Source organism: Adiantum capillus-veneris, chromosome 16 (assembly GCF_014529385.1).
Source record: "Adiantum capillus-veneris isolate H3 chromosome 16, ASM1452938v2, whole genome shotgun sequence".
In the NCBI taxonomy this organism is placed as follows: domain Eukaryota; kingdom Viridiplantae; phylum Streptophyta; class Polypodiopsida; order Polypodiales; family Pteridaceae; genus Adiantum; species Adiantum capillus-veneris.
The window spans coordinates 66340604-66360801 of NC_140946.1; the positions used below are offsets into that span (position 1 = coordinate 66340604).

A 20198-nucleotide genomic window follows, 5' to 3' on the forward strand; every position below is an offset into this window, starting at 1 on the left:
CTAGGCAGCAATACCACCTTGGGGAGGAACTGCATGTCACAAACGAGAACCCGCACAGTAGGTAAACCTGCGGCCTTAGCCACAACTGAAGTTGCCGTGCGTGGAGACTCCAGAACTGTCCCGAACATGGAACCAATCCTAGGTAGGAGGGGAAGGTACTCTTGCCTCGGACCTGGGAAACAGACTGAAATCGGCAAGTCTGCCTTTTCCTTGAGAACATCTATAGTAGGGTCAAAACCGTGATACCAACGTCGGAAGTAAGCTCGAGTTGCTTTGATGTTGAGTGGGCTCATCGAAATCACTTTAGTCGTCATCACTGCAAACTCGAACTCGATCGTGTAGTACCCTCTCTCGAGGATCTGGACATCAATGATCTTGCTCACATCGAAGAGAAGACGGGCCTGTAGTAAATCCTAAACCTCGCCCCAACTGGGTTGAGTGCCAATGATCTTACAGATAACCGAAGTGGCTTGCAGACGCTCCACTTCGGCCATCAAGCTCGCTTGCTCTTCTGGCGAAAGAGCAAGTCGAAGGGTCAGCTCTGTGGTGTCGGGCGAGGGGGCTTCTGTGGAGTCCCTATGAGGTGGAGCAGAAGCCGCCATTCTGTGTCTGCTGTTGAATCGAGGAGAGTGTTGGCGACGAGGCGCTCACAAGGAAGCTGAAAAAACAGGCTGCCTGCGAGCCGAAAGCGTGACTCAGAGAGATGGGGAATAAGGCGGGGCAAATGGAGCGGGGAAAGGGGGCGCGCACAGGGGGGAAGGGGAGGATGAGGCGGGTAAGGGCAGCGGGCAGTGGGCAGCGCGCATTGGCTAGCGGGCAGCGCGCAGCAACGGGCGACGACAGGGAGAGGCAACGCGAGGGGGATAAAGAGAGGGGGGGGGCGGGGGGGGGCGCACGGGCAGCGAGCAGCGAGCGATGATGGCATTTTCAATCTTGATAGCAACATCTACAAAATCCACCAAAGCGGCATTATGCCACAGGCCCGCAAGGTCTCATGCAACCTCTATTGAGTTGCATGCGGAAGAGCCTTCTCAACCCATTTTCTCACCCAAAGTCTCCAAGCTACATAAAGAGGCAAATCACTACTTTTTATAGAAGGATTGGGATGGCCCACCAGAGGTTACCCAGTCACACCCTCATTAGGGCATCCTTCTTGATCGAGCCATCCAGCTTGGCTGCTTATGATGTCCGTGGAGGTGAGAATCTTTACATTGTAAACGAGGTCTAAGTCGGAGTCTATAGAGCATAGTTGAGCAACATTGAGCACGTTCCCAGAGTTAACTGTGGAGGACATAGAGGCCATACTACAAAGACTCATGAGAGAGTTCATGCAATGATCACCATGGTATACTCACTCCATTGTACACCTCATTAACCCTCATGTGATTCTACCCCTCCCCATATCTTTTGGGATGATGTATTATGTGATGCTGATGATCAACATGTAGGGTAGGCTTACATACCCCCTCATGATTCTACACCTCCCCATATATTTTGAGATGATGTATTATGTGATGCTGATGATCAACATGAAGGGTAGGCTTACATACCTACACACTCTAAGTACCCACACTTATTTTATCTTTATGTTCCCCAGACATTGCACTAGAGTCACACATGAATGTAACTTTTTGTTCTCATAGGTTATTTTGGCCTTTTGAAGACATACAAAATTTCATTTCATTCCATCATCTCTCTCTCTCTCTCTCTCTCTCTCTCTCTCTCTCTCTCTCCAAGCAAGAAAACAAACCTGTGTAAAGTGGCATCATATCCAATGGACACAGTCTCCTTAAACTTTCTCATGATTGCAGGTCATTGTAGAAAGGCTCACTAACAGCACCAAACAAACAGCTCCGCTAGCGCACACGCGCGTGAGTTTAGCAGCTTGCTGCGGCACATTTGTTTGAACTTCCCTTTCCGAAAATTTATAAGTGAGTCTTGATTATGCTCTCGAATGAGTTTTCATGGAAACTTGAAATATCATTTCAATTTTTTCTTTGTACCTTCTTTTTGACGTTTGCCTTCCACACTATATCACAATGGCATGTTCAAATGGCTGGCCCGACCAGTGCGCCTTTGTAAAATTCGGGCTAAAAGTAAAGTAGGGTAGGCTTGTAGACTTAGGCCATGCGCCATCCTCGTCACTAAATGACACCTCCCCATGGAGGTGGGATCAATGGCCCACAGTAGGCGTCGCGAGGCGGGTGCAATCCGGGCCGTCCGATCAACATTTAAACTAGGTGTGAACTAAGCGTGAACTCGGAGATATGTGCACCACACCAAATTTGGTGTGAACTCGGTGTGAACTCGACATGAACACAGTGTGAATTAGGTGTGAACTGGGGAGGGCCTGCACACCACACCAAATTTGGTGTGAACTCAGTGCGAACTCGGTGTGAACTAGGTGTGAACTAGGTGTAAACCTGTCCGCGACGCCGTGATCTATAAGCTTATCCCACACACACCTTTCAACGAGCGCACGTTAGCTTAGTGGTTAGAGTCAATCCCGTGGGGGAGAGGGTAGTGGGTTCAAGTCCCGAATCCAAGAAAGTGGGAATCTTTTGCATTCCGTAGGAAATCCAACGGTCACGATCAATTGATGATCGTGAGCCATTGATCCCACCTCCAAATGGAGGTGTCAATTAGTGACGAGGATGCGCCATCCCATTGCCCTTGAACCCACACTCTCCCTAGCAAGCCATGTGCTCTAACCACTACACCCGCATGCAATTATTGAAATATGAGGGATCTTGTGTGTGACATTGTAAATACAGGTAGATTTGTAAATTTAGGAACCTTTTGTAAGTTCAGGCTGCCCAATCTCACGGCCCACGATCTATTCCGCCCCCCCGCCCGCGCCAACCCCTCCCCTACCCGATTTTTCCATCCACCCTTGATCCAGTTGAACACACCCGTGCGATAGAATGTTGAGGGTTTGCCTTTATTGAACTCAAAACTTGAACTAATGTGCCGTGATTGCTCAACAGAGAATTCTTCAATTCAATTTGTAGTTATTCATGGAAATGCAAGTAGTATTATAATTGCATTTAGAAGTCAAGTAACAGTAAGTAAAGAAAATAACAACACACCTCACAAAATTGGAGAAATCGAGAGTTAGAAAATGTTGATAACGATAAAGATTTGTGGATGTCAAAGATCATGATAAATACAATATGTGCACAAGGTGTTTGTGCTCCCAAAAAAAACAGAATAATACACGTAAGTATGGTGGGGAGGTGTGTTATGGAATTGATATGTTATTATTTATTGCAGCTGACATGTGGAAAAGGCTTGACGGAGCTAGGCTATTGCAAAGGATATCATGTTTTATGTATATTTTATTATTCAAGTGCTCTTTATGAGCTTTGGCCATTTATGATCGGCCGGCCAGTTTGTACTCAATTTGACCATTCAAGAAATCTATAAATAAAATACGTGCAAGAGGGAAATGGTCACTCTTGCATGGGAGGAGATTGCACCCAGTGTCTGCGTAGTTCTTCTCTCCTCTCTTCTCTTCTCTCTCGCCGTGCCAGGCGTAGCACTCCGCTCTCGGAGGTGCGCCTGCGCATGTTCTCTTTCTCTCTCTCGCACTATGTCTCTCTCTGTTCATGTATCTCGCAATTATGCATCTATGTGGTTGCCAGGTATACAGTTTTTTCGATTTATGGCTTGCTATGTGCTATTTCGAGTATTTTGTAGGGAACTCCACGCCTCCGGTTGTAGCAGTGGTATCAGAGCGAGGTGCTATGCTCCATGACTACATATTTTGACAAGCTGCAGCTAAGTATTTTGCTCTCCTATGCTTTTAGATTCTGTTAATTGCTTCAATTTGCAGTAATTATTGTTGATTGCATGATGTAAATAGTGATTTCTAGAATTAAAGAGAGCCCCTTCTTTGTTTTCATGATATAGCAATTGTTAGTATAATTATGTTGATTAAACATAATAATATAATGGATTAAACTAAATTATAAGGAGATACTCAATGAAAAAAAAAACCGCATTAATTTCTTTAGATTAGATGGAGAAGATGACTAAAATTGTCAAAAGAAGGAGAGGAAGAGTCACCCGAGAATTTTGGCATCATAGGAGCCTCAAAGAGATCTTGCAGAATCTCGATCATATCCTCATGACATAGGGAAAGGGATTGTAGAGGGAGCTTGAATATGAGACTAAACTTGAAAGAAGAGTAGCTTGTAGTGGGAACCAACCCCCACAAACTTTCACAAGTTGCAAAACCGCTGTGTTTTTTTTTAATACTCAGGGGCAACATAGACCAGCCTGCTGTCGCGGGTCCTCCTCAACTTAAGAAGCACGCTTAATTGAGGACATGAGCTCAAGGCGAGCGATAGCTGCCACAGTAACTGCTGGAAACAGCGGCCTGTTGTCCGACAACTTCAACCATCTGCAGGTGTACCGCATGCACGGGTGATTTCCCACTCTCACTTGCACTGCAACGCCTACCAACCCTTTGTCATGCAACGCCCACCAGTCCTTTACATGCAGTACTTCTACCCCAAATTTTTTATCACCAACCTTAGAAACACTACGGTCCACAGTGCCAAACGGCGGCGCTACACACTGCTTGGCTCGCTCTTTTTCTATCTCTCTCGGTTCTCAGCTGCCATGCAACCCCACAGCCAAACCCTCCCTCCACCGGTGGCGTCACACTCCACTAGCGCATCCACTAACCTACTAAAAGTGGTGTTCTACCCACCAACTCTGCATGCGCATATTGAACCCAAAAGGCGGCCATTTAGATCACCACTAACTCTCTCTCTATTTGTGGCCGGTCAACCAACCACCCATCCAGTGGTTTTCCCACTATCGCTCTCTCTTTCAGTCGTAGTTTTCCAGCCGCTCCCTCCGTCAAGCCGCCATGCAGTCCTCATCAGATTCACAGCACTTTGTCTCTCCCTCTCCAACTGCTTTTCTTTCTTTCTCTCTCTCTCTCTCTCTCTCTCTCTCTCTCTCTCTCTCTCTCTCTCTCTCTCTCTCTCTCTGTGCGCATGCTAACACACACTTTCTCTCTTTAGATGGCAGCCACACCAGCGGCTACACACACACACACACTCACGCTGGAGACTTTTGTTTTTTAGAGTATAATTTTTCAATAAGACAGTCGCTTGTGAGAACTTTTCCCATCTTAGAAAAGCAATGTCAATTTCACCTTCAGTATCTGCTGCTTTCAGAGCTGCTTCATCTCCAGAAAACTGATCGAAAACTGCTAAGGCCCTCTTATACAACATTATAGCTCCTCAAAATATTATAGAACTGCTTCAGCATTCTGACCTACTTCTTGGAAAGCTTCAGTTGCTTGAATGTGCAAGGCTTGGATCATCTAGAGCGACTAGTCTTTCCTTCAACTTGACATACTTGACAAAATAAGGGAGTGCTTCTTCAGCCTGTCGTCCAAGAGACATTTGAACTGCATCTAATCAAAACAGCTTGGCTTGCAAACTTTAACTACGGGCAGTCTTCTCTAAGTGCCGTAAAATCAGTTCGAGGTGTTCTGCTTGCTTCAAAGACTTCTCAAACTCGCCTTTATTGGATGCTGCTATTTCATACAGGCAACGGCATCTTGTAAACTTTGCGATTGTATCTTTGATGCGTCTGAGTATTTCAAATCCTTTTTGTACATATAACAAAGGCTTTGCTAACTCCTTGCGCCACTCTGCTAGTGTGGCACATGCTTCACCTATTCTCTATTATTCTTCAAGAGTAGCAAATGAGCGAGCAAAGTCTCAAGTGTTTGCAAGGTTTTTGGGTCTGCATCCTTGTCAAAAGCTAGCTTTAGTTTATTTACTATATCCTTGAATGCTTGCAAAGCCTCTTCAGTTTTGGAACAAGCATCTTGAGCCTCACCAAAGGGTTTTCCCATTGGCTTTGGAGTGAGCTGTCTTTGGAGTGAGCTGTTTCAGGTGGACTTTTTGGATGTGAAGCTACCAAGGCATCTGGCTTGGATAGCACGTGTTTTTCTAGACCGTGGACGTGGAAGCATCGGTAACTGCTGGTGTGGGTACCAAGCTTGTATATGTTGTGAGTGCCTAGGTACCCCAACGAGGCTGCCATAATGGTTTGGAAATGTGTGGGCTTTGAAAAGGCACGATCGCCCATCCTGTAATCCTAGAAAACTACAAAGCTCTTCTCGTTTGTTCATGGTCTCCTTGCGCCTTGCGCGCTTTTGAGTAGATTCGAAGAGCTATAACAAATCCGCGAACCACTAGTAGATTTTTGCTCAATGAATTAAGGCATACTATATGAATATCGTGCCAAGATAGAATTGTTTTCAATACTCATGAAAAATTTAATTGCTTCTTATCTGAGAAGCATAAACTAGGTCAAGTTCATATTTGTATAGAAAGAACAAAGACTCATGGACATAGGAGGTACTATCTGACACTAATCATAATTAATATAATTTACAGTAGCTATCTTGTATAACTTAGACCATTCAGTTTCTTCATTATTTGTGTACATTTAGCCTTAGCAATCTTACACATTATATATATATCTATATATATATATATATATATATATATATATATATATATATATATATATATATATATATATATATAAGGGTGCATTGTACATATGTGCTCAAGTTGGGGTCAAGCTTGATCACCTTAGCACCTACCTGAGATTCTATCTCTCGGACAACGCTCGTTGCTGAGCATTCTCACGCATTGGCGATGGTGATACTAATTTTCATCACAATATTAGGCTCTAGGTTTTATGCTTTCAATGGTACTTCAATTTGTTTTATTTTTATTTGTACCCAGGCATCGGAATAGATACACAAAGATTGTTCTCCCACTTAATTTTTACATTTTTAAGACGGTTAATATAACATTTCATTTTCTTTTCTCTCTCTTTTCCCCCCATAACCAAACTGCGGGCCCTACCTTTGTATTCAATTGTCCACAACCGCGCAAGTCGATGATTTTTTTGGCACCCACACACACACTCACCTGTCAATTTGAATGATATACATCCAAACACACACACACATACTGTACGTGTTCTATATGGTCTTTCATAGCTTGAAGCTAATGTTCGTGGCTATGCGGTGTGAGATTTGTGTATCTATATTTAAGGTGGCGATAAGCGCTGCTATGTCTCTTGGTATTTTCGTGTTTGTTGTATCCATTCAAAAATGACCATCAAAAGTAGTTCCTACGAAATTTTTCATGAGAAATTCTCTTTGGACCAGAGTATTCATAGCAATGTTTGTTGATCGAGTTAGGGCTTGCCAAAAACAATTTTTCTAACTAAAGACAATAAGGGCACACCTAAAGCTTTTTTTGTTTTTAGGTCACAACTCAAAGATTTTCAAGTATTCACACTAAAACTTATAAAACTTTGCCAATTTACGTGAAGGAAAGCATGGAATCTAGCCGATGTTTTGCTATTTTAACTACTTTCAATAACACTGGTGAAATTTTACTAATTTTTTTGCGACAAAAATCAATGGTTTAAACACTTACTCACATATACAGTCCACCTCACCGATATCTAACATCTATCTGTACGACTTGAATTTTGGTTTGTTCTAACTTGCATAACATTACTCACATTATGAATTTTGCTGTTGACCTTTGTTTTCAAGAAATTGTTTAGCATTTGCCGATTTGGATACTAGTCACTTCTGCAAACCACCTCCAGGTACGTAATTTCTCGTTGTTTTCCACGGTATTTTTCTCCTTAATGAATCCATTCCTACATATATCTACGGCTATCATATTTCTTAAGATCACATCACTTACGCAACATATCTCGTCTGCCTATATTGCAATGACATCCCTTAACATATTCCTACAATAATACTCACTTTCTCTACTTGCTTGGAAGTTTATATTATTGGTGCATATATTTAAGGACACAACGTCAAGCAGTTTACAACAAGGATAATACCACTGGACAATTTGAAAGAAAAAAGAACTTTTACTTCCTTCCATTTTCTTATGGCATATGAAATTAAGAATCCATAAAGTTCTGGCTTGTGCTTGCACTGCATGTAATTTCTATTGAGAGGATTCGGCATTAAGCTATGCAGCTACTCATATGAGTTGCGGTGTTTTGAGTTAGTGGATAAAAATTTGTAAGTACTCTGCTACTCAACTACAATGTGGTGTCACACAGGTAGTACATGTTTTGTCTTTTTATGTCTTGTCTAGTCCATTGGTCACATGCACACAGATCCGCCGATTTAGGCAGTGTGTAAATGCTCATCTTGGTGTAGATTCGCCGATTTAGGCAACACCAGTTATCTTTGCAGATCCTCCGATTTAGGCAGCACACTGAAAAATTACAGATTCACAAGGGTAAATGCAGATTTGCCGATTTAGGGAGCATTAGTGCAGATTCGCCGATTTAGGCAATACCAATCACAAAATCATGCTGCAGTGGCTGGCCACCACTGTAACTGGTATGATTTTGTTACCCGGGTACATAATGAAAATGATTTTGGATTTGGATATTTGGATTGGGATTTGAAACGGATATATGTTGGCAGATATTTGGACTTGAATTTTTGTGGGTTGTCGCGACAGTATGCGAAATGATTATGATGAGTGTGACCAATGATATCCTGATTCATCAGGGTATCATATACTGCTTATTCTAGTGGTATGGGACACTAGAATAGGTAGTATGTGGATGAAGACAGGCATAAGCAATGTTGTTTAGTTTCATTATTTTTTTACTATATGCTATTTTTTTACAACGATTTCTAATCACTGTTTCTTACAAGTACTGTTTGCAGATTTCTTATCTTCGCAACTGAGGACAGTTGATTTCCAACGGAAAGGTATGTTATGGAATTGATATGTTATTATTTATTGCAACTGACAGGTGGAAAAGGCTTGACAGAGCTAGGCTATTGCAAAGGATATCATGTTTTATGTATATTTTATTATTCAAGTGCTCTTTATGAGCTTTCGCCATTTATGACCGGCCAGCCAGTTTGTACTCAATTTGACCATTCAAGAAATCTATAAATGAAATACGTGCAAGAGGGAAATGGTCACTCTTGCACAGGGGAAGATTGCACCCACTGTCTGCATAGTTCTTCTCTCCTCTCTTCTCTCCTCTCTTCTCTTCTCTCTCGCCGTGCCAGGCGTAGCACTCCGCTCTCGGAGGTGCGCCTGCGCATGTTCTCTTTCTCTCTCTCGCACTCTGTCTCTCTCTGTTCGTGTATCTCGCGATTATGCATCTATGTAGTTGCCAGGTATACAGTTTTGTCAATTTATGGCTTGCTATGTGCTATTTCGAGTATTTTGCAGGGAACTCCACGCCTCCGGTTGTAGCAAGGTGACAGCGTCCTCACCCAGTTATTATAAACCACAGAGAACGAGCCCTTCCCCTGTATACTTGTTTTCACCTCATTTTCTAAAGAGTAATGAAATTCTTCTCCTCTAGTGTTGGAGGGTCACTTTTTGTATGCATGGGGAAGAATTTTATTGCATTCAAGCTCACAAAAATAGTGGCATAAAGATGATCCTATTGCAAAGTCCTTTGGTGACAATTGCTCATGGATTGGGTCTTCAACATGCAAGCATATATTAATGCTTCAGTGCACCTACCTATGCTTGAGTGGACTTGAGGAAGAGCATGACACTTGAAAAATTTTCTTTCCAAATGCAAAAGTAAGGTTTGATTCAAGATTTAGCCTCTCTGGAATGATGAGTGTTTGAATGCTTTTGCTTTCAATGATGAGCTTGACTTATGAATCAAAATTGCCTATCACATCCTTCATTGCTAGTCCCCTTCCTTTCCACCACCCTCGCATACAAGTACTGGATTTTTTCTTCATATTTTCTTGCTTTGAATGCATGTAAGTGGGAGATTCATATCCTTCAATGAGTTGTCTACTCCATCAGCCCCACAAATTGCAAGCTTCAACTTTCACTCTTTTTTATTTTGCCTTGTGTGATCACCCCTGTTGTAATTTTCCAATCATCCAACCTTGATATCTAGAGTTGGCATTGTCTGTTTTGAGTCTACTGTTTTGGGTCTATCTTGCAATCAATGCATTCTAGGAGAGAATGTTCCAAGAAGAGTGCTTGTCTAAGACACTTTGAGCTGGCAAAGAGCACTGCAATTGGCAAACATGCCCACAACATTGCCACCTGGCACAACAAATGCTGCAACAAACCATGATTGGAATCTCAACATGGATTTTCATTTCCTCATTTGGAGATCAATCACAACACTAGGTTTAAAAACCTAGACATGTACCACTTCAATCGGAATGATACCCTCGCATTGCAATTATTCAAAACAATCAAGCTTGGTTTCCTTATCTAGTTTGAGCATATCCTATAATCAAAGCATTACAAGGGTCGATGTCATGAAGGCCCAAGTTGAGGTATAAGCACCAATATTGATTAGCATGGGGTTGATTGTGTACATGCCCATTGGATGGGGGGAAAGGGGAACACACCCGACACAAAATAGCAAGCCTCTCTATAGCCCAAGATAACCACTGCACCCCGATCCACTAGAGTTCACCTTCAAAACTCAACAATTCGTCTACAAATCTTGGACACACAACCTTTACATTAACCTAGCCTGCTGTCAGCTCCCAGACAACACAAACCACTCTCTTTCTCTCCCACTCACAGCACAGGTCCGGAGAGGCACACACTTCTCAAACCGGCACCACACAGTAAGGACAGAGCAAAGACGAGAAGGAGGAAATAGGGGGAAGCGATAACACCAAACTCGGCTATGGCTTCCTTCAATTAATCACCAAAAAAGTTATTGCAACTACAAGAATCCCCTGATATCACACGGCTTAGTCGTCTCCAATATAACGAGCAACAAGGGGTTTCAAAGATCGTTGATGCCGCCTTTGAATGGTTCTCCTCTTGAGAACGCAAACAAAAGAGTCTTTGCTAGCTCAAAAAAGACCTCAAGCCCTCCTTTGCACCGCCTTCGGAAGCTTGTTTTCACGCCCTGTATCCCAAAAAAAAACTCCGCCTCCAGTACTTGGGGCAAGCTGCCTCTTCTTCTTCTTCCTTTATTCAAAAACTCTCCCCCTCATGCAAAAGGTTAGCCTCCACTTTTAGCTTTCCCTTCTATTTTTAGACCGCTTGGTTTTGCCCTCTTGGACCTGCCTTGAGCCCCACATTTCCCGTGTGTACTCCCCCTCTAAGTGGGGCACCGACGGCGCCGTTGGTGCTCTCGCTTCTTGCCTTCAAAAGATTGGCACGGGATGCAACCCCGTAATGGACTGCCGTGTCATCACCTTCCTCCCGCCAGCAACGATGCCAAATGCGCCATTGTACCACCGGCCATGCCCAACGCACCACTGCGCACAGCGCTCGTAGGCCCGCCATCGCGAATTCACCAAGTGACCACGCCCCCACTGCGATGCCTTTGGAGGGCGCTTTGCGCAACCCATATACTCTCCGCCCCCTGCTTGTGTCCTCACATGCGGGTTTAAGCCTATGCCACATGGCTGCTCGTGGTCACTCCCAGCTCCCTTTGGCTTTCAAAGTCACCAAAGCTCGCTTAAAAAACCCCCATCTTCCACCGCCTGCCAATTCTTGCCCATAACTCCTATTGTTGGTCCGTTAGATCCCATGTGCAGAGCGGGTCCCTGGTCTTGTCTTGGGCAAGCATCACCATTTCTTTGAATTTGCCGGGCACCTTGATTGAGGCGATCAAAACGGTAAAAGTTTATCTACTACCACACCGCCTATAATTGGCATCAACCTCAACAGGCCATAGCTAACTAATCCAGCCTCCGATCGAGGAGCTGTCAATTCCTGGTGACTCTCCACAATGCATACCATGCTTCAGATTCCCTCCAAGTCCCAAAAAACTCTTGATGGCACGCCGGCCGAAGCGGCCCAACTGGCTCGGAACTGGCCCCTGGGAAAACTTCATATGGCTATAATTCTCTCATTCTAGCTCCTATCACCGATTTGAAAAGACCAACATGCTCCATAAACCAAGCACTACACGCCCATGGCTGCAAACTGGCTCGGACCACCTGGCATCATCTGGCATGATCCGTCTCAGATTTGCAACCACCTCTAACTTCAAACTCAAATATCTTGGAGCCTATAGCTCCATTTGACAAGCCGCTGGACCTGTTCCTTCAGCACTTCAAGCTCTACATGTCAGGACCAAAAACAACATTTTGATCACCCTTCATCTGCCACCCTATAAAGCCCTATCTGGAGCCTTTTTGGCCTAGAAAACCTCATAAAGCATACATTTCATTGCCTGCCCAGGCTCTTTGCATCTGCTCTAGCTCTCTGCTATGCATCTGTAAGCATACACCTCACTGCCTGTGCCCTCTGTCAGGATCGACACACTTTGGTTGCACCATCATTGCCCAACCCCCTTGTTGAACGTTCATGTTCAACCAAAAACGCATCTTTATTCTTATACCAACTGCAAAAACTGGCAACCACTACTCAAAATTGTGAGCAAATCAAAAAAGCTATTGTATGTACAAAATCTTATTCGCGGCTAGTGTAAACCCTGTTCAAGCCGGTTGCCCAAATCCCTTCTATCAAAACTTGATGCACTACTGGCACCAATTCTCTCTCAAAATATGCCTTGAGACGTACACCATTCTCCCTGTTCTTGAGAAGACGACCATTCATCCGCATCAACAAATAAGTACCATTAGGAAAGGCCTGATGGACTTTGTAAGGCCCTATCCACTTCTTTTTAAACTTCTTTTGGAATGTAAAATCCAGATAACTTTCATACTTCATCACTAAATCCCCCTTCTCTATTTGCTTCTTTGTGGTTGAACTAAGCTACTCTTTTCTCCTGCTGCTTCACATAGAAATCTACTACCACTTCTCGGTCCATCTTCAGGGCTTCAAGAGTGGTTATCTTATCCTGCAAAACATCTTGGCGAGACTTGTTAATCCGCCACATACCTTTTAGTGCACCTAGCTGCACATGAATAGGCAGCACTGCTTCCTTGCCATAGACCAACTCATAGGGAGTAAAGTTGGTAGCCACCTTTGTAAGAGGTCCTGTATGCCCACAAACACTTATCAAGGTTAGCTTTCCACTCTTCTACCTGCTTATATATATATACTTTGTGAGCATTTTGACTATCTGTCCTTTTGCACTCTCAACCAAACCGCCGTTGCACTGAGGATGGTATGGAGATGAAAATCAATGCTAAATCCCCAACTTTTCCACTAGTGCACACACCAGCTTACTCCTAAAACCTTGACCCCAATAAAAAATGAGCACCCAAGGCACTCCAAAGCGGCAACATATGCAATCAAAAACAAACTGAGCAACCATATGGGCATTTACCTCCTTTATCACTTTTGCTTCAACCCATCAGGTAAGATAATCAATGGCCATCACAATATATTTCTTACCACCTGTAGATTTGGGCAATGGACCAATGGCATCCAATCCCCATTTTTCAAACGCATCCTAAGCTATGTTAGCCCCTTGCAATTCAGCTATTAGTCTCCTTTTGCCAATCGTTTGGCATGGAGAGCATGTCTTGCACCAGTAGTGCACATCTCGCACAATTGAAGGCCACCAAAAACCACCCCTTAAAATGCGAACCAAAACTTGATCCTTACCCTGATGACCGCTTTCCTCATGGCATTGTTCTAATACCATGCCGATCTCTTCCTTGTAAAGAACTCTTCTCAACACTCTATCTCTTCCGTAGGTTCCGTGCCTTTTGAACAACTCTTCTCTTTTGTAGCTTTGACAACCCCTCCTAGCATTGACCTGCACTAAAAAAATCATCAACCTCCTTGAGAGTTTCCCTACTTGCATAAGTAGCCGCTATTGGGGTATAGGCGCCTGTGCCTTGCCCGGCCGCCCAGAGTCTGGGCGCCCACTGACTTGTATACCTTATACATAGCATAAGTGTATACGGGGCTGCTCACTCTATTGAGTCTCCCCACCCATATCTGTGTGTCGTGTGTCTCCTTCTCTCTCTCACTCTCCGTCTGTGGTGCTCTCCGATCCCCTTCAATTAGTATCAGAGCAACAGGTGTGAGAGCGTAGATGGACGGCTTCGCGATGAACTCGTCGGCTATGGCGGAGAGGTCACAGATCTAAGCAAAGAAATAGAGGAGGCTTGTGGGCAGCCATACAGAGGCTTGCAGGAGAGCTCTCAAGAGCTTCCTAGTGCTCACAGATAAGTCCACAGTTCCTCTACAGATCAACCCACTGTGTACAACATCTTCCCTCTTTTTGGCAATCTTTGCAACGGCTACATCGGTGATAGATTGGAGCTTGGAGCTTCCATAGACATGAAAGCATTGTGAGATTGATACATTCAACTCACGCATCGAGGTGGGAAGTGAGTTTGAGCCTTTCTATGAGCTCAAAGAAGCACAGAAGAAAGTCGTTCAGTTTTTGACAGTTTGACAGCAGTCCACTGTTTTGCTCATAACTTGAGCTACACAACTCCGATTCCAAAATTTTTTGGTTCAAAACGGAGCTGGCTTCAAGCTCTACAACTTTGTAGAAGGAATCATTTTCTGATTCGGAGTGCAGGTGGGTCTGAAAATTAAAAACACAGAGACTGTTTTTCAGGACAGTTTTGGGCTCTATTGTTTTCTTTGCTGCAGATAGCTTACCCGTGCACACTGCAGGTAGCAGGCACATATGAGGTGTTACAAGATCGGGTTTGACTCCCAGATACAGGTTGAGTCTAGTACTCCCACAAGTGTTGCCAGTTGCAGTTGAGTGGTTCTTCTGCAGTGTTGTGGCTTGCATACATGGTCTTTGAGCGGGTAATGCTCTATGTATGCTTATGTGGTGAGCAGTAGATCTTGTGAGCAAGTGCAGAGGTTGGTTGTGGATGACATGTATGGTCACCTGTGGTACTCTTTGTGAGCATTTGCTGGACGCAGGTTTACAGAGCTTATGCATGTATGTTGAGTATAGTTTGATGCGCATTGATTGCTCATTGTATTGAGCTTGCAGGACAATGGTTATTTTGTGTTGATAGCCATTGTGCGTCGAGACTCTGGCGAAATTTTCCCAGTAGTTTTATGCGCATCATTTATGCGATCTAGGTAGAGATTGCGGATTGCACTCAGCATTTGCGTGCGGTGTTCTCTGCAGGTGGGAGATTTGTGCGTGTGTATGCATCAATACCGCACAATGTGGGCTTGGTGATTAGCTCACGGTTTGGCAGGCGTACAATTATCTTGGCACACTTACTGGAGTGAATATTGTGATGTATGCTTGTGTGGCTACGAGCTAGGTAGTCGGATTCGAGTCATATTGACTTGTGATTTTGTGCAAGGTTTTGCACGGTTATTGGTGTAATTTTGCATCAGGTTTTCAGCCATATTTGTAGACTTTTGTTGATGCGATACGAGCCAGTTTAGGGATGATTTGGTTGACATTTGCTACTCATTGTTGGTTGCTCTTTTGCGAGCATTATGGCTGATTTTTCATTTGACTTCCAACGTTATGGTCTGACACAGTTTGATGGTGCAGATTTTGTTGCTTGGAAGGAGCATATGCTTGTTGCATTGACGGATTTGGGGCAGGATAAACCCTTGTGTGGTTTATCGGAGAAGCCCAAGTCTATGCGTGATGATGATTGGCAGGATCTTGATGAGTTAGCCATGTCTACGATTCATTTGCATCTGGTTGAGTCTGTTTACTGGCAGATCTCGAGGGAGACTATAACTCACGCTTTATGGCAGAGTTTACATGCTATGTACACGACATCCATGTCTACAAGGGAGTTTAGTCCCACTTCTATGTCCATGGGAGATATTGGTCCCACACGCAAGTCTCGATGGCATAGAGACTTGACATGTTGGCATTGTGGACATAGAGGGCACATTAGACGTCGATGTTTCAAGCGTTTGAGACAATGGAGGCGACAGATGCGTGATGCAGATTTGGGCATGACAGATGCTAGTGAGATCAGTACGATGGTTACTGAGTATGCTTGTGACGGCGATGTCACATTTACATCTAGCTTGTCTCTTCAAACGATCTTATGTCTACGGATTGCACATTGTCTTCACATTGGTTACTAGATTCAGATGCTACTTTCCATGTCACGTCGCATCGTGAGTGGTTTAGCACGTTTTCTAGTGGGAGACTTGGTTGTGTGCACATGGATGATGGTGTTGTGTATGCCATTGAGGGTGCAGGAGACGTATGTTTGTCCTTGCTCAGTGGTATGAGATTTATCCTGCGTCATGTGCGTTATGTGCCAGATCTAAGATGGGATTTGATCTCACTCAGACAGTTTATGGGATAGTGGATGTCGGGTATCGCTGCTTGAGCGGTCTTTTGCGTTGCATTTGGGTTCGCTAGTGATTGCAAGAGGTGCTAGAGTTGGCACATGGTACCCATTGCACGTAGTACCAATGCGAGATGGTCGAGTCTCAATCTTGTTACAGCCATGCAGAGAGCGAGAGACCAGGACAGTCTCTTTTGCTCATGGGTTGTTGCAGGGTGCTTTGCATGGAATGCAGAGTGGTGAGCTCGTTGTGCACACAGTTGGGGCGCGACTTGAGCAGTCACACAGAGAGGTGGCAGAGTCAAATATGCATGCTTTGCTAGTGACTGATCAAAGAAGAGAGTCAGTTGTGCGAGATACTTCTATGCAGGAAAGACAGGTAGAGCGGTCTTGCTCTAGTGAGTCACGACAGGAGGAAGTTGTGCAAGAGTCTATGCATAAGGAGTTAGAGCATGAGAGCTCTAGTGAGTCACAGCAGATTGAGTGGTCATGTTTGCAGTGGATGATTGTAGAGGAGGCTAAGATGTCAGCGATTATGCAGTCATTCCTTTCTATGCTGGACAGTGAGCATGGGGATATAGTTGTGTAGGATATGTCTTCCAGCAGACACCTAGAGCAGCCGGTTTGCTCTGAGGTTGCACGACATGTTGATGCGTCTTTTGCGGAAAATCAGGAGATGCATGTGGCTGACACGCCTTGTCAGTCAGAGATGCCTATTGCCAGGGATAAATATGTTGATGCATGCTCCGTAGAGCTAGCAGGGCCCGCTAGCATTGCATCGACATTCGGTGGTCTCATGTATGAGATGCTGATCTTGAGACCGGATATCGCAGCTGCAGTGGGAGCATTTGCAGTTGGGATTGTCAGTCGTTTGTTGACTGATGATGGCATAGTGCACGAGGGAAATATGCAGGTATTGCGTACATACTTGCAGTACGTGTGCGGTACGTCTGGTGGTGTATGGACTTACACGAGAGCAGGACAGCCGGATGCACACGGTCACAGCCAGCCGCAGTGGGCATCCATTGAGAGCGGCTTTCTCTCGCCTTTTGTAGTCTTTAGACTAGGTTCCCTTTCTTAAAGGCACATTCGCCTTTAAGTGGGAGGTTGTTGGGGTATAGGCTCCTGTGCCTTGCCTGGGCGCCCACTGACTTGTATACCTTATACATAGCATAAGTGTATAGGGGGCTGCTCACTCTTTGAGTCTCCCCACCCATATCTGTGTGTCGTGTGTCTCCTTCTCTCGCTCACTCTCCATCTGAGGTGCTCTCCGATCCCCTTCAGCCGGTGTCACATATAGACTTGATACTTGAGTCTGCACTCGACTGCTAGCTAATCGATCCGCCTCTTGATTTTGTTCTCTCCTGACATGCTTGAATTGCACTTCTTCAAGGAACTTTAACAGCTTCTTTATTGAAAAAAACCAATTTTTGTGAGAATATCTTTTTACCTGCCACTGCCCCAAAAGCTGCTTTATAAATCACCTTTAACTACAAACTTGGAGATGCCAAACTCGACACATTTCTTGAGCCCCAAGTGAAGTGTCAAGTATTCTGCTTCATTATTCGTGTGAACACCCTCCAAATCATAGGCTTTGGAAAAAATTACCGCACCATGGGGATCCTAAATGACCACACCCCCTCCTGCCTTCTGCACAACTCTTCTATAGGCGCCATCAAACCACATGGTAAAAGCTTCCTTCAAATCTCGTTCCTCTGCAGCATCCTCTTTTACCACCCTCAAATAGATGGGTAGGTCTGCATCCTTGTTGACCAAGATATCCGCCAAATGAGACCTACTTGTATGATCAATTTTAAATTCAAACTCAAACTCCTGCAATTCCAGTACCCGTTTCCTTATTCTTCTCCCTGGTTGTAGATGAAGCACCACTTTAGGCAACAAATTGTTAGATGTGAGCACATAAAACCTTCGCACGATTAAATGCACTTTGAACTTGCGACAGGCAAAGACCAAGGACACCACCCACTATTCAGCCTTTGTATATGATCACTCCCTTTGGCTAATCACTCTGCTATCAAAATAGATTGGTTTGTAGCACTTACCCACCTTTTGCATTTATACCGCGCCTATAGAAACCGTACCCACTGTCATGGCGACATAAAAAGCATCCTCATTCTTAGGACGGCACACCGTAGGCAATTGATACAATATCTCCTTCACCTTATCAAAGGCTACCTGTGCATCTTTAGTCCATCGGAAACGATGAACCTGCTGGCTCAACTTTTGAAGGGGGTACACATATTGGGGGAGCATCCAAAAGAACCTAGCCAAATACTTGAGTTTATGCACAAAAGAAGCCAAACCTGTCGCATCGATGGGAGGCTCCATCAAAACTAAGGCCTTCACTTTTTAGGATCCGCTTCAATACCATTCTGTGAGACCACATGGCCCAAAAGATGAGCCCGCGGCTGTGCCAACTTGCACTTCTTCGGGTTCAATTACCCACCTTCTTCATCTAGTCTTTGGAAACACAACTTCAACTTGGACAAGTGCTCCGCGTGGAACTATAGCAACCAATATCATCCATAAAAACTCTAATAAACTTACCCAGATATGGCCCGAATACCCTATTCATCCAATCTTGAAATGTCGCATATGCATTCATCAATCCAAAAGGCATTCGACGATAAGCAAAGCACCCCCATGGTGAGATGAACGTAGTCTTTAATTGGTCCTCCAACTCGATACCAATCTGAACGTAACCTGGAAAATCATCCATAATAGAATACCGCTCATGTCCTGCAACTTGGTTCAAAATCTCATCCTGAAACAGCAAAGGGTAGTGGTTCCGCTTGGTAGCAGTATTTAATGGTTTATAGTCTACACAAACCCTCCACTTCCCGTTCTTCTTTGGGGTAATGACAACAGGGAAACCCACTCAACCTCTTTTTATGGGATATATAATATCTGCCTCCAACAGCTTGTTGATCTCCTACCACAAAGCCTCCTTTTGAATGTCTCCCATCCTTCTCAGTTTTTGTGCCTTTGGCTTGCACCCGGCTTGCACCCGAGTTTAAGAAGAATTTGATGCTCCACTCCTTTGGCTCCCCGCAAATCCTTGTACTCTGTGGCAAACAAATTAGGGTGTGATGCACATAGCTCCACTTAGCTTTCTTTTTCCTGATTGGTGAGGTCCTTTCCCAACATGTTCTCTACCTCCCTAGCTTCCAGACCACAAATCAGAGCTTGCATACCTTTAGAGGGTTTAGTAGAATCAACCATGACTCCAAATAGGTTCATGTCCAGCTTTAGTAGGTCTTCATCACTCTCTTCCTCCTCCACACTAGTCGAGCCTTCATCATAAGTCGACTCCGTCTCGTACTCGTAGCTTGTAGTGGAGCCATCTTGACCATCCTCAGTCCCTGGGTGAAAGCGGCTTTCTCTGGTCTTCAATTCGGCCACAATTTGCCCGCCATTCTCCCAATCTGGCAAGGTAAAAACCCCTGTTCCCCAATCTTGCTGGGCCCCGATTGCCAATAGCCACGGCCTCCCCAAAATGATTGAATATGCATTTTCACATGCTTTCATAACAAAAAGTCCATGAGGCATTCAATACCCATAACTTTTACCTTCACATCTTGGGCCACTCCCAAACACCGAGCTTTAGCATGGTTGCCCATTCTCATTTGAACATTTGACCTGACCATAGACTTGATGCCTATATCTTTCATAGTAGATTTTGTTATCATGCAGATTTGGGCACCACGATCAATATAGGCTTGCACCTGCTTCTTCCCTTCCACCAAAACCTCCACCACTGGAAGCACATCCATGGAACTCCCCACCCTTAAGGCCAGATTCTGCACTACATCTGCAACACCTCTTGCACAAGGTAGCCTTGTACTAACACCAGTCGACCACTATCTCCTCAATCTGGGGCTCAATGCAAGCAACTGTCCAAAAGTGATATTAGCTTTTTGTTTTTGAACATCACTCACTAGATCAT

General features: G+C 44.4%; 1 protein-coding gene across 5 annotated transcripts in view; it reads right to left on the minus strand.

The window, feature by feature from the left end:
• LOC147439199 (uncharacterized) overlaps positions 1–1969 on the minus strand; it is a 45949-nt gene extending 43980 nt beyond the window's left edge. For 2 of the 5 annotated variants that reach the window (XM_086485076.1, XM_086485075.1), the window contains exon 1: positions 1751–1969. In XM_086485076.1, the coding sequence (XP_086341202.1) occupies positions 1751–1803 (53 nt within the window). In that variant the 5' untranslated portion in view covers positions 1804–1969. The remainder of the gene's footprint in view (positions 1–1750) is intronic. The other 3 variants (XM_086485078.1, XM_086485077.1, XM_086485079.1) reach the window with 2 other exon arrangements.
• Positions 1970–20198: the final 18229 nt, after the last annotated feature.